Consider the following 19,366-nt stretch of genomic DNA (forward strand, 5'->3'; position numbering starts at 1 on the left):
AGAAATAGGCCAAAAATCCACTCGGGAAACAGCCAGAAACACGGCAAAAATCCACCAAAAAAACCCCTTAAAATCCACCCAAAAATTCCCACAAAATTCAGGGATCCCCAATAAAGGCAGAGCGAGGCTGAAGGAGCTGTCCTGAATTTTGGGGTGCAGAGGAAAAAGGGTAAAATTGGGGGATTTGGGGCCAATTTTGGGGGCATTTGGGGCTCATTTTTCAGGGGATTTGGGGCTAATTTTGGGGGGTTTTCAGGCTCATTTCTGGGGATATTTGGGACACATTTTGGGGGGATTTAAGGCTCATTTTGGGGGGATTTAAGGCCCATTTTGGGGGGATTCGGGGTCACTGGGCCCCCCCAGCGGCTGATGGGCCCCGACCTCACCAAGATGGCGTCAGGCACAGTCCGAGCCCTTTTCAAAATGGCGGCCCAGCTTTTCCGGTCCTCCCAAAGATGGCGACGCCTCCACTTCCTGCCCTTCCCGAAGCGTCAACGACATCGTTTCCTGCCCTTACCAAGATGGCGCAATATCATTTCCGGTTCTTTTCCGTGAGGGCGCCAAGACTTTTCCGGTCCTTCCCAAGATGGCGAAGAAAACTATTCCGCCCTTCCCAAACATGGCGGCCATATTGTTTACGGTCCTTCACAAGATGGCGGCGGGACCGGTTCTCGCCATGTTGTTCGGAAACGTCCTGAGCGGGGCTTGAAGCACATCTGGGAGGACTCGTGGCAATTTTTGAGAGGTTTAGCCACATCAGTGCGTGGTTTTAAGGCATTTTGAACCCGCTTTTTCTACATCTCCACTCCGCGACCTTCCTAAAATGGCGGCGCCGCGTTGTCGTCCCCTCCCTAAAATGGCGGCGCCCGCGCCTTCCCGCCCTTTTTCCGGGCGGAAGCCGCCTCAGACCATTTCCGGTTCCTTCCCGCCCTCACGCGGCTCCCTCACGAAATGGCGGCGGCCGAGTCCTTCCTCGCCTTCAACCCCGCGGGCGCCGCGGCCGCTTCCCGGCGCCGCTCCCGGGGGCCGCGGAACCGCAAGAAAGGCTGGAAACGCTGGAGCGGCCCCGAGGCGCGGCTGGGCCGCGAAATCGGCGATTTCCTGGAGGATGTGGGGCTGCAGGAGCGAGCGGCGGGGTGAGGAGCGGGAGTTCGAGGGGTCCTGAGGGGATTTGGGGGATCCTGAGGGGATTTCGGGGGTCCTGAGGGGATTTCGGGGGTCCTGAGGGGATTTGGGGGGTTCTGAGGGGATTTGGGGGGGTCCCTGAGGGGATTTCACGGAGTCCTGAGGCGGCTTGGGGGGTTCTGAGGGGATTTGAGAGGTCCTGAGGGGATTTGGGGGGTCCTGGGGGGATTTCAGGGGGTCCTGAGGGGATTTGGGGAGCTCTGAGTGGGATTTGGGGGAGCTCAGAGGATTTGGGAGGGGATCTCTGGTTTTGAGGAGAATTTTTCTAATTTTGGGGTGAATTTCTCATGTTTTAAGGGAAATCTTGTTGAACTTTTCTAATTTTGGGGTCAGTCTTTATCTTAGGAATGCAAACTCTAATTTTAGCTTGAATATCTAATTTTGTGAGGATGAAGTTTCTAATTTTGGGGCAAACCTCTCATTTTTGAGGTGAATCTCTGTAATGTCAGGGTGAATCTCTAGCTTTGGGCTGAAATCCCTAATTTTCAGATGAATATCTAATTTTGCGAGGGTGAAATTTCTAATTTTGGGGTAAATTTCTCAATTTTTGGGGTGAATCTCTCATTTTTTGAGGTGAGTCTCTCTAATTTCAGGGTAAATCTCTAATTTTGGAGTGAAACCCCTAATTTTTCAGATGAATACTTAATTTTGTGAGGGGGAAATTTCTAATTTGGGCCTAAATCTCTCATTTTTTGGGCGAATCTTGTTTTTTGGGTTAAATCTCTAATTTTGGTGTGAACCTCTAACTTTGGGGTGAAATTTCTGATTTTCGGCAGAATATCTAAATTTGTGAGGGTAAAATTTGTAAATTTTGAATTAATCCTTCATTTTTTTGAGATAAGTTGCAGTAGATTTTCCTAATTTTAGGATAAATCTCTAACTTTAGGGCAAAACCCCTAATTTTAGGTCGAATATCTGATTTTTGGAGGGTGAAATTTCTAATTTTGAGGCGAATCTTTCATTTTTTGGGCTAAATCTCTCTAATTTCAGGAGGAATCTCTACCTTTGGGGTAAAATCTCTAATTTTAGCATAAATACCTAATTTTTTGGGGTAAGTTTCTCATTTTTTGATGATAAAAAACGATAAATATATAATTTTTTTAAATTCTTTTTCAGGGGCCTGATCTCAGAGCAGCCCAGCGAGGACCTTTTCTTCCTGGACACTGGGACCACCCCCAAAAGTGAGATTTTTTTTTTCCCACCCCAAATTTTGGTTTTTTTGGGGTCCCCTGACCCCTCTGAGGGTTTTGGGGTCCCCTGACCCCCCCCAAACCCCCCCAGGGAAGAAGAAGCCCCCCCAGAAGCCCCTGCACGTGGACCTGGTGCTGCAGCCCCTCTCCAAGGTGCCTCCCCCCAAAAAGTGAGTCTGGGGGCTTTGGGGGAGGTTGGGGGCTTTGGGGGAGGCTGGGGGCTTTGGGGGAGGCTCCTCACCCCAAAAATTGGGGCTGGGGGAGGGGTTTGGGGGGTTCCACAACAAAAATGCCCCCTCCAGGACCCCCAGATTCCTTTAGGGACCCCCAATTCCCCCTCAGGGACCCCCAGTTCCCCCTCAGGAGCCCCCAAATCCCCCTCAGGGACCCCCAAATCCCCCTCAGGGACCCCCAAATCCCCCTCAGGGACCCCCAGTTCCCCCTCAGGGACCCCCAAATCCCCCTCAGGGACCCCCAAATCCCCCTCAGGGACCCCCCAAATCCCCCTCAGGGACCCCCAAATCCCCCTCAGGACCCCCAAATCCCCCTCAGGGACCCCCAAATCCCCCTCAGGGACCCCCAAATCCTCCTCAGAACCCCCAAATCCCCCTCAGGGACCCCCAAATCCCCCTCAGGACCCCCAGATCCTCCTGAAATCTCCCCAAGACCCCCCAGATCCCCCCTCGGACCCCCCAATTCCCCTTCAGGGACCCCAAATCCCCTCAGGACCCCCCAGTTCCCCCTCAGGGACCCCTCAGTTCTTCCTGGGACCCCCAAATCCCCTCCCAGGACCCCTCAAATCCTCTCAGGGACCCCCCAAATCCCCCTCAGGACCTCCCAGTTCTCCCCCAAATCCCCCCAAATCCCTCCCAGCTCCCCCCAAATCCCCCCAGGGACCCCCAAATCCCCTCAGGGAGCCCCCAAATCCCCTCAGGGACCCCCCAAATCCCCTCAGGACCCCCAAATCACCCTCAGGGACCCCCAAATCCTCTCAGGGACCCCCTAAATCCCCCTAAATCCCCCCAAATCCCCTTCAGGGACCCCCAGTTCTTCCCCAAATCCCCCAGGACCCCCCAAATCCCCCTCAGGGACCCCCTAAATCCCCCAAATCCCCCAGGACCCCCAAAATCCCCCCCCATCCCCAGACCCCCCAAATCCCTCTCAGGGACCCCCCAAATCCCCCCCCCAATCCCCCCCAGGACCCCCCAGATCCCCCCTCGGACCCCCCAGTTCCCCTTCAGGGACCCCTCAGTTCTTCCTGGGACCCCCAAATCCCCTCCCAGGACCCCTCAAATCCTCTCAGGGACCCCCCAAATCCCCCCTCAGGACCCCCCAATCCCCTCAGGACCTCCCATTCCCCCCAAATCCCCCCCAAATCCCTTCAGAGCCCCCCAAATCCCCCCCAGGACCCCCCAAATCCTCTCAGGGACCCCCAAATCCTCTCAGGGATCCTCTAAATCCCCCTAAATCCCCCCCCTCTCAGGGCCCACCCCCAGTTCTTCCCCAAATCCCCCCAGGACCCCTCAATACCCCTCAGGGACCCCCAAATCCCACACCAGGACCCCCAGTTCTTCCCCAGAACCCCTCAAATCCTCTCAGGGGACCCCCAAATCCCACAGGGACCCCCCAAATCCCCCCCCAGGACCCCCAAATCCCCCGAGGGGACCCCCAAATCCATGGCCTCTCAGACCCCACCTCACAGGGATAAATCCCCCCCTCAGGACCCCCAGTTCTTCCCCCAAATCCCCCAGAACCCCCCCAAATCCCCCCAGGACCCCCAAATCCCCCTCAGGGACCTCAAAGCCCCCAATCCCCCCAGGACCCCCCAAATTCCCCCAGGACCCCCAAATCCCCCCTCAGGGACCCTTTATCCCTCAAACCAGACCCAAAACCCCCCAGGACCCCCCAAATCCCCCCCAGGACCCCCAAATCCCACGGGACCCCCAAATCCCCAGGACCCCCAAATCCGTCAGGACCCCCTCCCCACATTTCGGGGTCTCATTTTTGGGTCCCCCCCTTCCCCCCCCCCAGCGATCAGCGCCCACCCCCCCCAAGCTACGCCGCAGCCTGTGGGTGTTGGCTTTGGGGGTTTGCTTCGCCCTTTGGTTGGGTGGGCCGGGTGTTTGTTTTTGTTTGGGGGTTTGGTTGGGGCCTTTGGGATGATTTGGGGCTTTGGGTTGGGTTGGGATGTTTGGGGTTTGGGGGTTTTGGGTTTGTTGGGGCATTTGGGTTGGGATGATTTGGGGGTTGGGTGTTTGGGGGTTTGGGGTTTTGGGCTTTGGGATGATTTGGGGGCGTTTGGGGGGATTTGGGGGCTTGGGGATGATTTGGGGGCGTTGGGGGATTTTGGGGGGGCTTGGGATGATCTGGGGCGTTTTGGGGGGCTTTTGGGATATTTGGGGGGGGGCTTTGGGGGCTTGGGATGATTTGGGGGCGTTTTGGGGGAGATTTTGGGGGCGTTTGGGATGATTTGGGGGCTTTTGGGGGGCTTTGGGATGATTTGGGGGCATTTGGGGGCGTTTTTGGGGGGGCCTTTGGGATGATTTGGGGGCGTTTGGGGGATTTGGGGCCTTGGGGTTTGGGGGTTTGGGATGATTTGGGGCGTTTGGGGGATTTGGGGGCCTTTGGGGGGATTTTGGGGCCTTTGGGATGATTTGGGGGCGTTTGGGATGATTTGGGGGCCTTTGGGATGATTTGGGGGCATTTGGGGGGATTTTGGGGGGCTTGGGATGATCTGGGGCCGTTTTGGGGGGGCGGATTTTGGGGCCTTTGGGATGATTTGGGGGCCTTTGGGATGATTTGGGGGCCTTTGGGATGATTTGGGGGGGTTTTGGGGGGGGTTGGGGTGATTTGGGGGGGTTTTGGGGGGAATTTTGGGGCCTTTGGGATGATTTGGGGGCATTTGGGGGGATTTGGGGGCCTTTGGGATGATTTGGGGGGTTTTGGGGCCTTTGGGATGATTTGGGGGCGTTTTTGGGGGGCTTGCCAAAATTTAGGGGGCATTTTTGGGGGGGGGAGTTTCTTAAAATTTGGGGAGATTTTTGGGTGAATCTTTTCATTTTTTGGAGAGATTCTTATTATTATTATTTAGAGATAAAATTAAAGAGATTCATCTCAAAAAATGAGAGGTGCACCCAAAAAATGAGATATTTGCCCCCAAAATCAGAAATTTCACCTTCACAAAATCAGAGATTCACCGTCAAATTTGAGATTTCGGTGCAAAATTCGAGATTCACCCCGATTTTTGGGGGTTGGGGGAGTTTGGGGGTTTTCATAAAATTGGAGGGGATTTTTAGGTTTTTTGGGGGCTTGGTACAATCTGTGGGGATTTTGGGGGTTGGAGGGGGCAGGTTTTAGGGAGCTTGTTAAAATTTGGGGGCATTTGGGGTTCTGGGGGTGATTTTTGTGGGGTCACTAAAAATTTGGGGTTGGGGGCGATTTTGGGGGTGATTTTTGGGGTTGGGGGAATTTTTGGGGGGGCCTTCTTAAAATTTGGGTTTTTTTGGGGGCTTGGAGGGGGCAGTTTTTGGGGGGTTTGTTAGAATTTTGGGGGATTTGGGGTTCTGGGGGTGATTTTTGTGGGATCACTAAAAATTTGGGGTTGGGGGTTTGGGGGTGATTTTTGGGGTTGGGGGTATTTTTGGTGGGGGCTTCTTAAAATTTGGGTTTTTTTGGGGTTTGGAGGGGGCAGTTTTTGGGGGTTTGTTAAAATTTTGGGGGATTTGGGGGTTCTGGGGTGATTTTGTGGGATCACTAAAAATTTGGGGTTGGGGGCGATTTTGGGGATGATTTTGGGGTTGGGGAGATTTTTGGGTTGGGGGCTTCTTAAAATTTGGGTTTTTTTGGGTTTGGAGGGGGCAGTTTTGAGGGGATTTGTTAGAATTTTGGGGGATTTGGGGTTCTGGGGGTGATTTTTGTGGGGTCACTAAAAATTTGGGGCTGGGGGGGGCGATTTTGGGGGTGATTTTTGGGGTTGGGGGCTTCTTAAAATTGGGGTTTTGGGGGCTTGGAGGGGGCAGTTTTGGGGGATTTGTTAGAATTTTGGGGGATTTGGGGTTGTTTGTGGGTGATATTTGGGGTTGGGGGCGATTTTGGGGGTGATTTTTGGGGTTGGGGGAATTTTTGGTGGGGGGCTTCTTAAAGTTTGGGGTTTTTTGGGGGGCTTGGAGGGGGCAGTTTTTGGGGGGTTTGTTAGAATTTTGGGGGGATTTTGGGGGTTCTGGGGGTGATTCTTGGGAGGTTTCTTCAAACCTGGGGGGATTTGGGGCTGGGGGATTTTGGGGACCCCCTCAGTGAGGTCCCCGTGCCCCCCCAGACCCCCTGGACGCCCCCCTGGCCGGGCAGGACCCCTGGTACCTGCAGCAGACCAAGAGGCTCAGGGTGCAGGTGGGACCCCCAAAATCACCTTCAAAATCCCAAAAACGCTTCGGGACCCCCCCCAAAATTCACCTGGGGTGCTAAAAATCCCCTTGGGACCCCCAGAATCCCTGTGGGACTCCCAAAAACACCACAAAATCCCCCTGGGAACCCCAAAAACACTTCTGGGACCCCCCCCAAATCCTCCTGGGACCCCCCCAAATCTTCCTGACACGCCCAAAATCTTCCTGGGACCCTTGAGACTCCCAAAAACACCCTGGGGACCCCTAAAAAAGCCCCCAAAACCTCCTGGGACCCCCCAGAAACGCTCCTAGGGCCCCCAAAATCCCCTTGGGACCCCCAAACCACCCCTGGGACCCCCAAAATCCCTTGGGACCCCCCCACCACCTAGACCCCAACCTAGGACACCCCAAAACCCCTGAGACCCCCAAAATCCCCCTGGGACCCCTGGCCGCCCCAGTACCCGGGTCTCATTTTGGGGTCCCCCCAACCCCAGCGCCCCCGGCCCGCCAAGGTGCCCCTCCCCCGGGGACGCCGCCAGGGGGGCTCCTACAACCCCCCCTTCCAGGACCACCAGGTTTGGGGGGGTCTGGGGGGTCTTGTGGGTCCTCTGAAGGCACCCCTGGGGGCTCTGAAGGGGATTTGGGTGGTTGGGGGGATTTTCAGGGGTTTGGGGGGCCCTCTAGGGGGCTCTGAGAGGACCTCGGGGCCCAAAGGGATTTGGGGGGCTTTGGGAGGGGTTTTTGGGGGGGTTTTGTGGGGCTCTGAGGATTTTGGGGGCTCCGAGGGGATTTTGGGGGGTCAGGGGGAGGTTTTGGGGAGCCTAGAGGGGTTTTAGGGGGCTCTGAGAGGATTTTGGGGCTTTGGGAGGGGTTTTGGGGGGGGTCTTGTGGGGCTGTGAGGATTTTGGGGGCCCTGAGGGGTTCTAGGGGGTTTTTGGGGGCTCTGAGAGGATTTTGGGGGCTCTTGAGGGGATTTGGGGCTTTGGGAGGGGTTTTTGGGGGTTTTGTGGGGCTCTGAGGAGTTTCTGGGGAGCCCTGAGGGGTTTTAGGGGATTTTGGGGGGCTCTGAGAGGATTTGGGGGCCCGGGGTTCAGGAGGGGTTTTTGGGGGGGTCTCAAGTTTTTGGGGTGCTCTGGGGTTTTGGGGTCACAAGTGGTTCCTGGGGGCTCTGAGCGGCCTTTTGGGGGTCAGGAGGGATTTTGGGGGGCCATGAGAGGTTTTGGGGTGATTGGGGGGGATTTTGGGGGGCTCAGGGGATTTGGGGGGTTTGGGAGGGTTTGGGGGTCCGAGGGGTTTTAGGGGGTCTGAGAGGATTTTGGAGGGGTTTTGGGGGTTTTGTGGGGCTCTGAGGATTTTGGGGGGCCCTGAGGGGTTCTAGGGGTTTTGGGGGGCTCTGAGAGGATTTTGGGGGCTCTGAGGGGGTTTTGGTGGGTCAGGAGGGGTTTGGGGGCTCTGAGGGGTTTGGGGGTCCTTGAGGGGTTTTTAGGGGGCTCTGGGGAGGGTTTTTGGGGGGCTCTGAGGGGTTTTGGGGGTTTTGTGGGGCTGTGAGGAGTTTTTGGGGAGCCCTGAGGGTTTTGGAGGGCTCTGAGGGGTTTGTGGGGGTTTGTGGGGCTCTGAGAGAGTTTTGGGGAGAATAAAGGGTTTTGGGGGGCCTTGAGGGGTTTTTGGGGGTCAGGAGGGGTTTGGGGGTCGGGGGAGGTTTTGGGGAGCCTGAGGGTTTTGGGGGGCTCTGAGTTTTGGGGGTCAGGAGGGATTTTGGGGGGCGGGGGTTTGGGGTATTGGGAGGTTTTGGGGGGGCTGGGGGTTTGGGGGTGTTGGGAGGGATTTTGGGGGCTCTGAGGGGTTTTAGGGGGCTCTGAGAGGATTTTGGGGCTTTGGGGGGGGTTTGGGGGGTTTGTGGGGGCTCGGATTTTGAGGGGGCCCCTGGGTTTAGGGGTGTTGGGGGGCTGTGAGGGATTTTGGGGGCTCTGGGGGGTTTTGGGGGTCCTTGAGGGGTTTTGGGGGGCTCTGAGAGGATTTTGGGGGGCTCAGAGGGATTTGGGTGCTTTGGGAGGGGTTTTGGGGGGTTTTGTGGGGCTCTGAGGATTTTGGGGGGCCCTGAGGGGTTTTAGGGGTGTTTTGGGGGGCTCTGAGAGGATTTGGGGGCTCTGAGGGGTTTTTGGGGCTCAGGAGGGGTTTTTGGGGGGTCTTAAGGTGGTTTTGGGGTGCTCTGAGGGGGTTTGGGGGTCACAAGTGGTTCCTGGGGGGCTCTGAGCGGTTTTGGGGGTCAGGAGGGATTTTTGGGGGGCCATGAGAGGTTTTGGGGTGATTGGGAGGGGATTTTGGGGGGCTCAGGGGGGATTTGGGGTTTGGGAGGGGATTTTGGGGGGCTCTGAGAGGTTCTGGGGATTGTGAAGGGTTTTTGGGGGTTCTGAGGGGTTTTGGGGGCTCTGAGGGGTTTTGGGGGCTCTGAGGGGGTTTTGGGGGCTCTGAGGGGTGTTTGGGGAGTCGGGGGATTTTAGGGTTTCTCTGAGGGGTTTTGGGGTTCATGAGGGGTTTTTGGGGGGAGGGATTGTGAGGGGTTTAGTGGGGCTCTGAGGGGATTTTTTGGGGTGGTTTGAGGGGTCCCAGGGGGGTTTTTGGGGTCTCAAAAGGGTTTTGGGGTGGTTTGGATGGTTTTGGGGGTGGTTTTGGAGTGGGTTTTGGGGTCTCAGAAGGGTTTTGGGTGGTTTTTTGGGTTGGTTTTGGCGTGGTTTTTGGGGTAGTTTTTGGGGTCTCAAAAGGGTTTTGGGGTAGTTCTTGGGGAGGTTTTTGGGGCACTTTTTTGGGTGGTTTTTAGGGTGGTTTAGGGGCAGATTTTGGGTGTTTTGGGGGCAGTTTTTGGGTGATTTGGGGCGATTTTGGGTGGTTTTGGGGCGTTTTTGGTTGGTGGTATTGGGGGCAGTTTTGGGTGGTTTTAGGCGGTTTTGGGGCGTTTTGGGGTGGTTTGGGGGTTTTGGGATTTTGGGTGGTTTTTAGGGTGGTTTGGGGGCAGTTTTGGGGTGGTTTTGGGCAGTTTGGGTGGTTTTGGGTGGTTTGGGGGCAGTTTTGGGTGGTTTTTAGGCTGGTTTGGGGTGGTTTAGGGGCAGTTTTTGGGTGGTTTGGGGGCAGTTTTGGGGTGTTTTAGGGCGGTTTAGGGGCAGTTTTTGGGTGGTTTTAGGGGCAGGTTTTGGGTGGTTTTTAGGCTGGTTTAGGGGCAGTTTTGGGTGGTTTTTAGGCTGGTTTAGGGGCAGTTTTGGGTGGTTTTTAGGCGGTTTAGGGGCAGTTTTTGGGTGGTTTTTAGGCTGGTTTGGGGTGGTTTAGGGGCAGTTTTGGGGTGGTTTGGGGGAGTTTTGGGTGGTTTTTAGGCTGGTTTAGGGGCAGTTTTTGGGTGGTTTGGGGAGGCGTTTTGGGTGGTTTTTAGGCTGGTTTAGGGGCAGTTTTGGGTGGTTTAGGGGCAGTTTTGGGTGGTTTTGGCTGGTTTAGGGCAGTTTTGGGTACGCGTTTTTGGGGTTTGGGGCAGTTTTGGGGTATTTTTGGGGCCCTGGTACCTTTGGGGGTGCCTGGCGCTGGGAGGTTGGGGGAGATGAGGAGGAGGAGGGAGGAGGAGAAGGTGGAGAGGAGGCTGAAGGTCACCGGGACTTGGGGGTTGAGGACACCCCCATCTGGGGTCTGAGCTCTGGGATTTGGGGTCTGGGCCCTGGAATTTGGGGTCTGGATCTGGGATTTGGGGTCTGGATCTGGGATTTGGGGTCTGAGCCCCAGATTTGGGGTCTGAGCCCCAGGATTTGGGATCTGAGCTCTGGGATTTGGGGTCTGAGCCCCAGAATTTGGGGGCTTGCTCTGTTATTTGGGGTCTCAGCCCCAGATTTGGGGCTTTGCTCTGTTATTTGGAGTGTGAGCCCCAGATTTGGGGTCTGAGCCCTGGAATTTGGGATCTTGCTCTGTTATTTGGGGTCTTAGCCCCGGATTTGGGGCCTTGCTCTGATATTTGGGGTGTGAGCCCCAGATTTGGGGCCTTGCTCTGATATTTGGGGTGTGAGCCCCAGATTTGGGGCCTTGCTCTGATATTTGGGGTGTGAGCCCCAGATTTGGGGCCTTGCTCTGATATTTGGGGTCTGAGCCCCAGATTTGGGGTTTGAGCCCTGGAATTTGGGATCTTGCTCTGTTATTTGGGGTCTTAGCCCTGGATTTGGGGCCTTGCTCTGTTATTTGGGGTGTGAGCCCCAGATTTGGGATCTTGCTCTGTTATTTGGGGTCTTAGCCCCGGATTTGGGGCCTTGCTCTGTTATTTGGGGTGTGAGCCCCAGATTTGGGATCTTGCTCTGATATTTGGGGTGTCAGCCCCGGATTTGGGGCCTTGCTCTGTTATTTGGGGTGTGAGCCCTGGAATTTGGGGTGTGAGCTCTGATATTTGGGGTGTGAGCCCTGGAATTTGGGGTCCCCAGGAGGCCGTGCTGCGGGAGCAGCTGCAGGGGCTGCTGGAGGAGGAGGAGGAGGAGGAGGAGGAGGAGGAAGGGCAGCAGGAGGAGGATGAAGAGCGGGATCGGCCCCACAGACGGGAACAGCCCGGCCGGAAAACGGAGAAACAGCGACGGAAGGAGAAGGAGCAGAGGGAGAAGGTGAAGGGAGGGATTGGGAGCGGGGTCGGGATTGGGGGATTGGGATTGAGGGGATTGGGGTCGGGATTGGGGGATTGGGGTTGGGGTAGGGTGGGATTGGGGGGTGGGATTGGGATTGAGGGGATTGGGGTTGGGGTCAGGATTGGGATTGGGGGTGGGATTGAGGGGATTGGGGTTGGGGTTGGATTGGGATTGGGGTTGGGATTGAGGGGATTGGGGTTGGGGTTTGGAGGGATTGGGGTTGGGGTTATTGGGGTCAGGAGGGGGAGTGGGGTTGGGGTTGGGGTCAGGATCAGGATTGTGGTCCAGGTTGGGGTTGGGATTGAGGGGATTTGGATTGGGGTCGGGATTGGGATTGGGGTCGGGATTGGGGTCAGCATTGGGATCAAGATTGGTGTTGGGGTCAGGACTGGGGGCAGTGGGACAAGGCAGGGATCGGTGGGGTCAGGATGGATCCCTGATGGATTTATGGGGTCAGGGATGGACTTAGAGGATCCCTGATAGGTCTGTGGGATCAGGGATGGGATCAATAATGTATTTATGGGATTTCCCCCAGGCCGGTGCCCGTGCCCGTTTAGCCACCCAGAGACGCCAGGGGCTGTTCCAGGGCTGTGTTTATGGGATCAGTGATGGGATCAATGATGGGTTTATAGGATCAATGATGTATTTATGGGATCAGTGATGGATTTACGGGATCCCTGATGGATTTATGGGATCAATGATGTTTTTATGGGATCCCTGATGTGTTTATGGGATTCCCCCAGGCCGGCGCCCGTGCCCGTGCCCGCCTGGCCCTGCAGAGGCGCCAGGGGCTGTTCCAGGGCTGGGTTTATGGGATCAGTGATGGGATCAATGATGTTTTTATAGGATCAGTGATGGGTTTATGGGATCAGTGATGGATTTATGGGATCAGTGATGGATTTATGGGATCCCTGATGTGTTTATGGGATCAGTGATGGATTTATGGGATCCCTGATGTATTTATGGGATTCCCCCCAGGCCGGTGCCCGTGCCCGCCTGGCCCTACAGAGGGGCCAGGGGCTGTTCCAGGGCTGGGTTTATGGGATCCCTGATGGGATCACTGATGGGTTTATGGGATCAGGGCTGGGTTTATGGGATCCCTGATGGGATCAATGATGTTTTTATGGGATCCCTGATGTGTTTATGGGATTCCCCCAGGCCGGCGCCCGTGCCCGTGCCCGCCTGGCCCTGCAGAGGGGCCAGGGGCTGTTCCAGGGCTGGGTTTATGGGATCAGTGATGGGGTCAGTGATGTGTTTATGGGATCCCTGATGTGTTTATGGGATCCCTGATGGATTTACGGGATCCCTGATGGATTTATGGGATCCCTGATGTGTTTATGGGATTCCCCCAGGCCGGTGCCCGTGCCCGCCTGGCCCTGCAGAGGGGCCAGGGGCTGTTCCAGGGCTGGGTTTATGGGATCAGTGATGGGATCAATGATGGGTTTATGGGATCCGTGATGGATTTACGGGATCCCTGATGTATTTATGGGATCCCTGATGTGTTTATGGGATCCCTGATGTGTTTATGGGATCCCTGATGGGTTTACGGGATCCCTGATGTGTTTATGGGATTCCCCCAGGCCGGTGCCCGTGCCCGTTTGGCCGCCCAGAGGCGCCAGGGGCTGTTCCAGGGCTGGGTTTATGGGATCCCTGATGGGGTCAATGATGTTTTTATAGGATCAATGATGGATTTATGGGATCAGTGATGGATTTATGGGATCCCTGATGTGTTTATGGGATCCCTGATGTGTTTACGGGATTCCCCCAGGCCGGTGCCCGCGCCCGTGCCCGTTTGGCCGCCCAGAGGCGCCAGGGGCTGTTCCAGCTGCGCTCCCTGCGCCGCTCGCTGCTCCTGCGGGACCTGGAGCTGCGGCGCCGGCGGCTCCTGCGGGAGCGGAACCGGCGCTGCGGGAAACGGCCCCGAAGCGGCTGGGACGGCTCCGGTGCGGGGGAAAAATGGGGAAAAATTTGGGGGAAAATTGGGGGAAAATGGGGGTTTGGGGATTGAAAAATGGGGATTTGGGGGTTTGGGGATTGAAAAATGGGGGAAAATGGGGTTTGGGAAGGGGAAAAATGGGGATTTGGGGAGGGAAATAGGGAATTGGAGGGTTTGGGGATTTTGAGGTTTGAAAAATGGGGATTTGGGGTTTGGGGATTGAAAAATGGGGTTTGGGAAGGGGAAAAATGGGGGTTGGGGGGATTAAAATGGGGATTTGGGGGGGAAACGGGAATTTTGGGGAGGGAAATAGGGAATTGGAGGGTTTGGGGATTTTGGGGAGGGAAAGATGCAAATTTGGGACGAGATTGGGGCAGAAAAGGGAATTGGGGAGGGGGAGATTTGGGATTTTGGGGGGAAATAAAGGGCAGGGTTTGGGGTGATCTCCCTTTTTCGGGAGATGGGATTTGGAGTGCTCGCCCTTTTTTGAGGGCAAAAATGCCAATTTTGGTTCTTGGCAGCTACGAGGAGCCTGAGCCCGAGGTGCAGCTGAGCGAGGAGATCGCAGAGTCCCTGAGGAGCCTCCGGGTGCGTCTGGGGCACAATCTCATTCCGGGGAAAAAAAGCTCATTTTTTGGGGAAAATCCTCTTTTTTTGTGGGAGGAATTCTCATTTTTGGGGGAAAAAAAATCTCAATTTTTGGGGAGAAAAAAATCCTCGTTTTGGTGGGAAAAAATCCCTATTTTTGGGGGGAAATCCCCATTTTTTTCTTAATCCCCATTTTTTGGTAAAAAGATCCTCATTTTTTAGGGGGAAACCCCCATTTTTGGGGAAAATCCACTTTTTTGGGGAAAGATTCCCATTTTTGGGGATAATCCGCTTTTCGGGGGAAACTCAATTTCTTGGGGAGAAAAAATCCCATTTTGGGGGGAAAAAAATCTCGTTTCAGGAGGGAAAAATCCTCTTTTTTTGTGGGAAGAATTCTTATTTTGGGGGAAAAAAATCTTATTTTAGGAGGAAAAAATCCTCTTTTTGGTGGGAAGAATTCTTGTTTTTGGGGGAAAAAAAATCTCATTTTAGAAGTGAAAAATCTCTTTTTTGTGGAAAGAATTCTCATTTTGGGGGGAAAAAAAATCTCAATTTTTGGGGGAAAAAATCCTCATTTTGATGGGAAAAGTCCCTGTTTTGATGGGAAAAATCCTCATTTTGGTGGGAAAAAATGCCCATATTGGGGTGAAAATGCCCATTTTGGGGTGAAAATGCCCATTTTGGGGTGAAAATGCCCATTTTGGGGTGAAAATGCCCATTATTTTGGGGTGAAAATGCCCATTTTGGGGTGAAAATGCCCGTGTTTGGTGCAGCAGCCGGTGACGAGAGCCATCCTTGCGCTGGGAGGTTCCCGATGTCGGGAATTCTGTGAAGGGTTCGGGCTCCGGGGTTTTGTCGCGTGGACGAGGCCCCGGCCGGGCTGAGGCTGCTCAGAGCCCCAACCTGGGCTCCCAAACCTCAGAAATTCCCCAAAAACGCAAATTTGGGATTTGCTGCGTTGCAGCCCCAGGGGAACCTGCTCAGGGATCGATTCCGGAGCCTGCAGAGGAGGAACGTGCTGGAGCCGCGCCTCAGGGCCAGGTGAGTCACCAAATTTACAGGGGAAACCCAAATTCAGGGGGGGAATCCAAAATTTACACTGAAAACCTCACAATTTACACGGAAAACCTCAAAATTTACACAGAAAACCTCAAAATATACACTGAAAACCTCAAAATTTACACAGAAAACCCCAAAATTTGGGGGGAAAAAACCCCAAAATTCACACAGAAAACCCCAAAATTTACACAGAAAACCTCAAAATTTACAGGGAAAACCCCAAAATTTACCCAGAAAACCTCAAAATTTACACGGAAAACCTCAAAATATACACGGAAAACCTCAAAATTTACACAGAAAACCTCAAAATTTACCCAGAAAACCCCAAAATTTACACAGAAAACCCCAAAATTTACAGGGAAAACCCCAAAATTTGGGGGGAAAAAACCCCAAAATTTACACAGAAAACCTCAAAATTTACACGGAAAACCTCAAAATTTACACGGAAAACCCCAAAATTTACACAGAAAACCTCAAAATTTACACAGAAAACCCCAAAATTTACACAGAAAACCTCAAAATATACACGGAAAACCTCAAAATTTACACAGAAAACCCCAAAATTTACACGGAAAACCCCAAAATTTACACAGAAAACCCCAAAATTTACACAGAAAACCTCAAAATATACACGGAAAACCCCAAAATTTACACAGAAAACCTCAAAATTTACACAGAAAAACCTAAATTTGGGGGAGAAAAAACCCCAAAATTCACACAGAAAACCCCAAAATTTACACAGAAAACCCCAAAATTTACACAGAAAACCCCAAAATTTACACGGAAAACCCCAAAATTTACACAGAAAACCTCAAAATTTACCCAGAAAACCTCAAAATTTACACAGAAAACCCCAAAATTTACACAGAAAACCCCAAAATTTACACAGAAAACCTCAAAATTTACACAGAAAACCTCAAAATTTGGGGGGAAAAAACCCCAAAATTCACACAGAAAACCCCAAAATTTACACAGAAAACCCCAAAATTTACACAGAAAACCTCAAAATTTACACGGAAAACCCCAAAATTTACACGGAAAACCCCAAAATTTACACGGAAAACCCCAAAATTTACACAGAAAACCCCAAAATTTACACAGAAAATCCTAAATTTGGGGGGAAGAAACCCCAAAATTCACACAGAAAACCCCAAAATTTACACAGAAAACCCCAAAATTTACACAGAAAACCTCAAAATTTACACAGAAAACCTCAAAATTTACACAGAAAACCCCAAAATTTACACAGAAAACCCCAAAATTCAGGAGGGGAATCCAAAATTTACACAGAAAATCCTAAATTTGGGGGGAAAACCCCAAAATTTACAGGGAAAACCCCAAAATTTACAGGGAAAACCCCAAAATTTACACAGAGAACCTCAAAATTTACACAGGTAATTCCAAAATTCAGGAGGTAAATCCAAAATTTACACAGAAAATCCTAAATTTGGCGGGGAAAAACCCCAAAATTTACACAGAAAACCCCAAGATTTTCACAATAAACCCCAAAATTCCCCAAAACCCCCAAAATTTTGCTTTTCTGACCCAAGTTTTTTGCTTTTCCCCAGGTTCAAGCGGCGCTACCGGGTGAAGTACGTGGAGAAGAGATCCTTCCGAGCCGTGACGTGAGTGGGGGGCGCCCCGGACTGCGGACCCCAAAATTGGGGATTGGGGACCCTGAAATTGGGAATTGGGGACCTCAAAATTGGGGAATTGGGGATCCCGAATTGGGGACCCCAAATTGGGACCCGGGAATGGGGGAATTGGGGACCTCGAAATTGGGGATTGGGGACCCGGGAATTGGGGATTGGGACCCCAGATTGGGGACCCCAAAATTGGGAATTGGGGACCCCAAAATTGGGAATTGGGGACCCCAGAATTGGGAATTGGGGACCTCAAAATTGGGGATTGGGGACCCCAAATTGGGAATTGGGGACCCCAAATTGGGGATTGGGGACCCCAGAATTGGGAATTGGGGACCCCAAAGTTGGGAATTGGGGACCCGGGAATTGGGAATTGGGGACCCCAAAATTGGGGATTGGGGACCCCAAAGTTGGGGAATTGGGGACCCCAAATTGGGAATTGGGGACCCCAAAGTTGGGGAATTGGGGACCCCAAATTGGGAATTGGGGACCCCAAAGTTGGGGATTGGGGACCCCAAAGTTGGGGAATTGGGGACCCCAAATTGGGAATTGGGGACCCCAGAATTGGGAATTGGGGACCCCAAATTGGGGATTGGGGACCCCAAATTGGGGACCCCGGATTGGGGATTGGGGACCCGGGAATTGGGAATTGGGGATCCCAAAATTGGGAATTGGGGACCCGGGAATGGGGGAATTGGGGACCTCGAAATTGGGGACCCCAGAATTGGGGAATTGGGGACCCTGAAATTGGGGATTGGGGACCCGGGAATTGGGGATTGGGACCCCAGATTGGGGACCCCAAAATTGGGAATTGGGGACCCCAAATTGGGGAATTGGGGACCCGGGAATTGGGGATTGGGGATCCCAAAATTGGGGATTGGGGACCCCAAATTGGGGACCCCAGAATTGGGGAATTGGGGACCCCAAAATTGGGAATTGGGGACCCGGGAATGGGGGAATTGGGGACCCCAAATTGGGGACCCTGAAATTGGGGACCCCGAATTGGGAACTGGGGACCCTGAATTGGGAATTGGGGACCCCAAAGTTGGGGAATTGGGGACCCCAAAATTGGGGATTGGGGACCCCAAAATTGGGGAATTGGGGACCCCAAAGTTGGGGATTGGGGACCCTGAAATTGGGGATTGGGGACCCCAAAGTTGGGGATTGGGGACCCCCTGAGCCCCCTGACCCTTCAGGGCCCTGTTGTGAGTCTGGGGGGATTCTGGAGGGGGGAACCCCCAAATTGGGGACCCCCCCCTGACCCCCCCTCCCCCATTTCTGTTCCAGGCTCTGACCGGGACCCCCCACCCAAAATAAACCCTTGGAGCAGCCTTGAGCCTGGGGGGCTTCTGTGGGCATCGGGGACAATTCTGGGGGGTCTGGGACAATTCTGGGGGGTCTGAGCCCATTCTGGGGGGGTCTGAGCTCATTCTGGGGGGTCTGAGCTCATTCTGGGGGGTCTGAGCTCATTCTGGGGGGTCTGAGCCCATTTTGGGGGGTCTGAGCTCATTCTGGGGGGGTCTGAGCTCATTCTGGGGGGTCTGAGCCCATTTTGGGGGGTCTGAGCTCATTCTGGGGGGTCTGAGCCCATTTTGGGGGCGTCTGGGACAATTCTGGGGGGGTCTGAGCCCATTCTGGGGGGGTCTGAGCCCATTTTGGGGGGTCTGAGCTCATTCTGGGGGGTCTGAGCCCATTCTGGGGGGTCTGGGACAATTCTGGGGGGTCTGAGCCCATTCTGGGGGGTCTGGGACAATTCTGGGGGGTCTGAGCCCATTCTGGGGGTCTGAGCCCATTCTGGGGGGCTTTGACCACCTCATTTTGGGGGGGTCTGGGACAATTTTGAGGGGCTTTGAACCCATTTTGGGGGATTCTGACCCAAATTTTGGGGGCTCTGGGCTCATTTTGGGGGGCCTTTTTTGGGAATTTTGAGGATCTGAACCCATTTTGGGGGGGTCTGACCCCAGTTTTGGGGAGTCTGGGCCCATTTTGGGGGGCTCTGAACCCATTTTGGGGGGCCTTTTTTGGGAATTTGGGGGGCTCTGGGCTCATTTTTGGGGGTCTGGGACAAATTTTGGGGATTCTGACCCCAGTTTTGAGGGGGGTCTGGGACAATTTTTGGGAATCTGGGCTCATTTTGGGGGGGTCTGGGACAATTTTGGGGATTCTGAGCCCATTCTGGGGGACTTTGATCTCATTTTGGGGGTGCTGAGCCCATTTTGGGGATTCTGACCCCAATTTTTTGGGGGGGTCTGGGACAATTTTGGGGATTCTGACCCCAATTTTTTGGGGTCTGAGCCCCCCTTTCCCACGGGGACGCCCCCAAATCCACTCAGGTTTTTGTCGCCCCTTTATTGACATTTGGGGGGGCTCTGCCCCCCCCAGCACCTCTGAGCCCCCTCCCCAAAATCACCATTCCCCTCAAATGAATACAAATTTCAATAAATGCACCCCAAAAAATGGAAAGCTCTAAATTAAATTACAAAGGTCTAAAAACGAATTTAAATCTGCTAAAATAAATGCAAATTCCCCCCAAATTAATACAAACTTCTAAAAATAAATACGAAGCTCCCTAAATTAAATACAACCCTCCCAAAAATAATTCTACATTTCCCTAAAATTAATAAAACCCCCCCAAAATAAATACAAATCCCTCTTTTTAAATAGATCCCAAAATAAATAAAAACCTCCCTAAAATAAATAGAAATGTCACTAAAATAAATACAAATGCCTCAAAATAAATAAAAAT

General features: G+C 53.4%; 1 protein-coding gene across 1 annotated transcript; it reads left to right on the top strand.

Moving 5' to 3' along the window:
• The first annotated feature begins 922 nt into the window (after positions 1-922).
• Positions 923-18,036, top strand: NOP53 (NOP53 ribosome biogenesis factor). The gene is made up of 9 exons (XM_030970387.1): positions 923-1,136; positions 2,302-2,366; positions 2,467-2,545; positions 12,975-13,006; positions 13,163-13,337; positions 13,852-13,918; positions 14,883-14,959; positions 16,546-16,602; positions 17,908-18,036. The coding sequence occupies exons 1-9, from the start codon at positions 952-954 to the stop codon at positions 17,912-17,914; spliced, it is 744 nt and encodes a 247-aa protein (XP_030826247.1). The 5' UTR covers positions 923-951; the 3' UTR covers positions 17,915-18,036.
• The last annotated feature ends 1,330 nt before the right edge of the window (positions 18,037-19,366 follow it).

Source organism: Camarhynchus parvulus, unplaced genomic scaffold (assembly GCF_901933205.1).
Source record: "Camarhynchus parvulus unplaced genomic scaffold, STF_HiC, whole genome shotgun sequence".
NCBI lineage: Eukaryota > Metazoa > Chordata > Aves > Passeriformes > Thraupidae > Camarhynchus > Camarhynchus parvulus.

Excerpts from the sequence above, each read along its gene's own strand:
- NOP53 (XM_030970387.1), top strand. The coding sequence starts at position 952 with ATGGCGGCGGCCGAGTCCTTCCTCGCCTTCAACCCCGCGGGCGCCGCG. Across the intron at positions 2,546-12,974 it reads AAGGTGCCTCCCCCCAAAAA|GCCGGTGCCCGTGCCCGTTT; the intron begins GTGAGTCTGGGG and ends GGATTCCCCCAG. Across the intron at positions 13,338-13,851 it reads AAGCGGCTGGGACGGCTCCG|CTACGAGGAGCCTGAGCCCG; the intron begins GTGCGGGGGAAA and ends GGTTCTTGGCAG.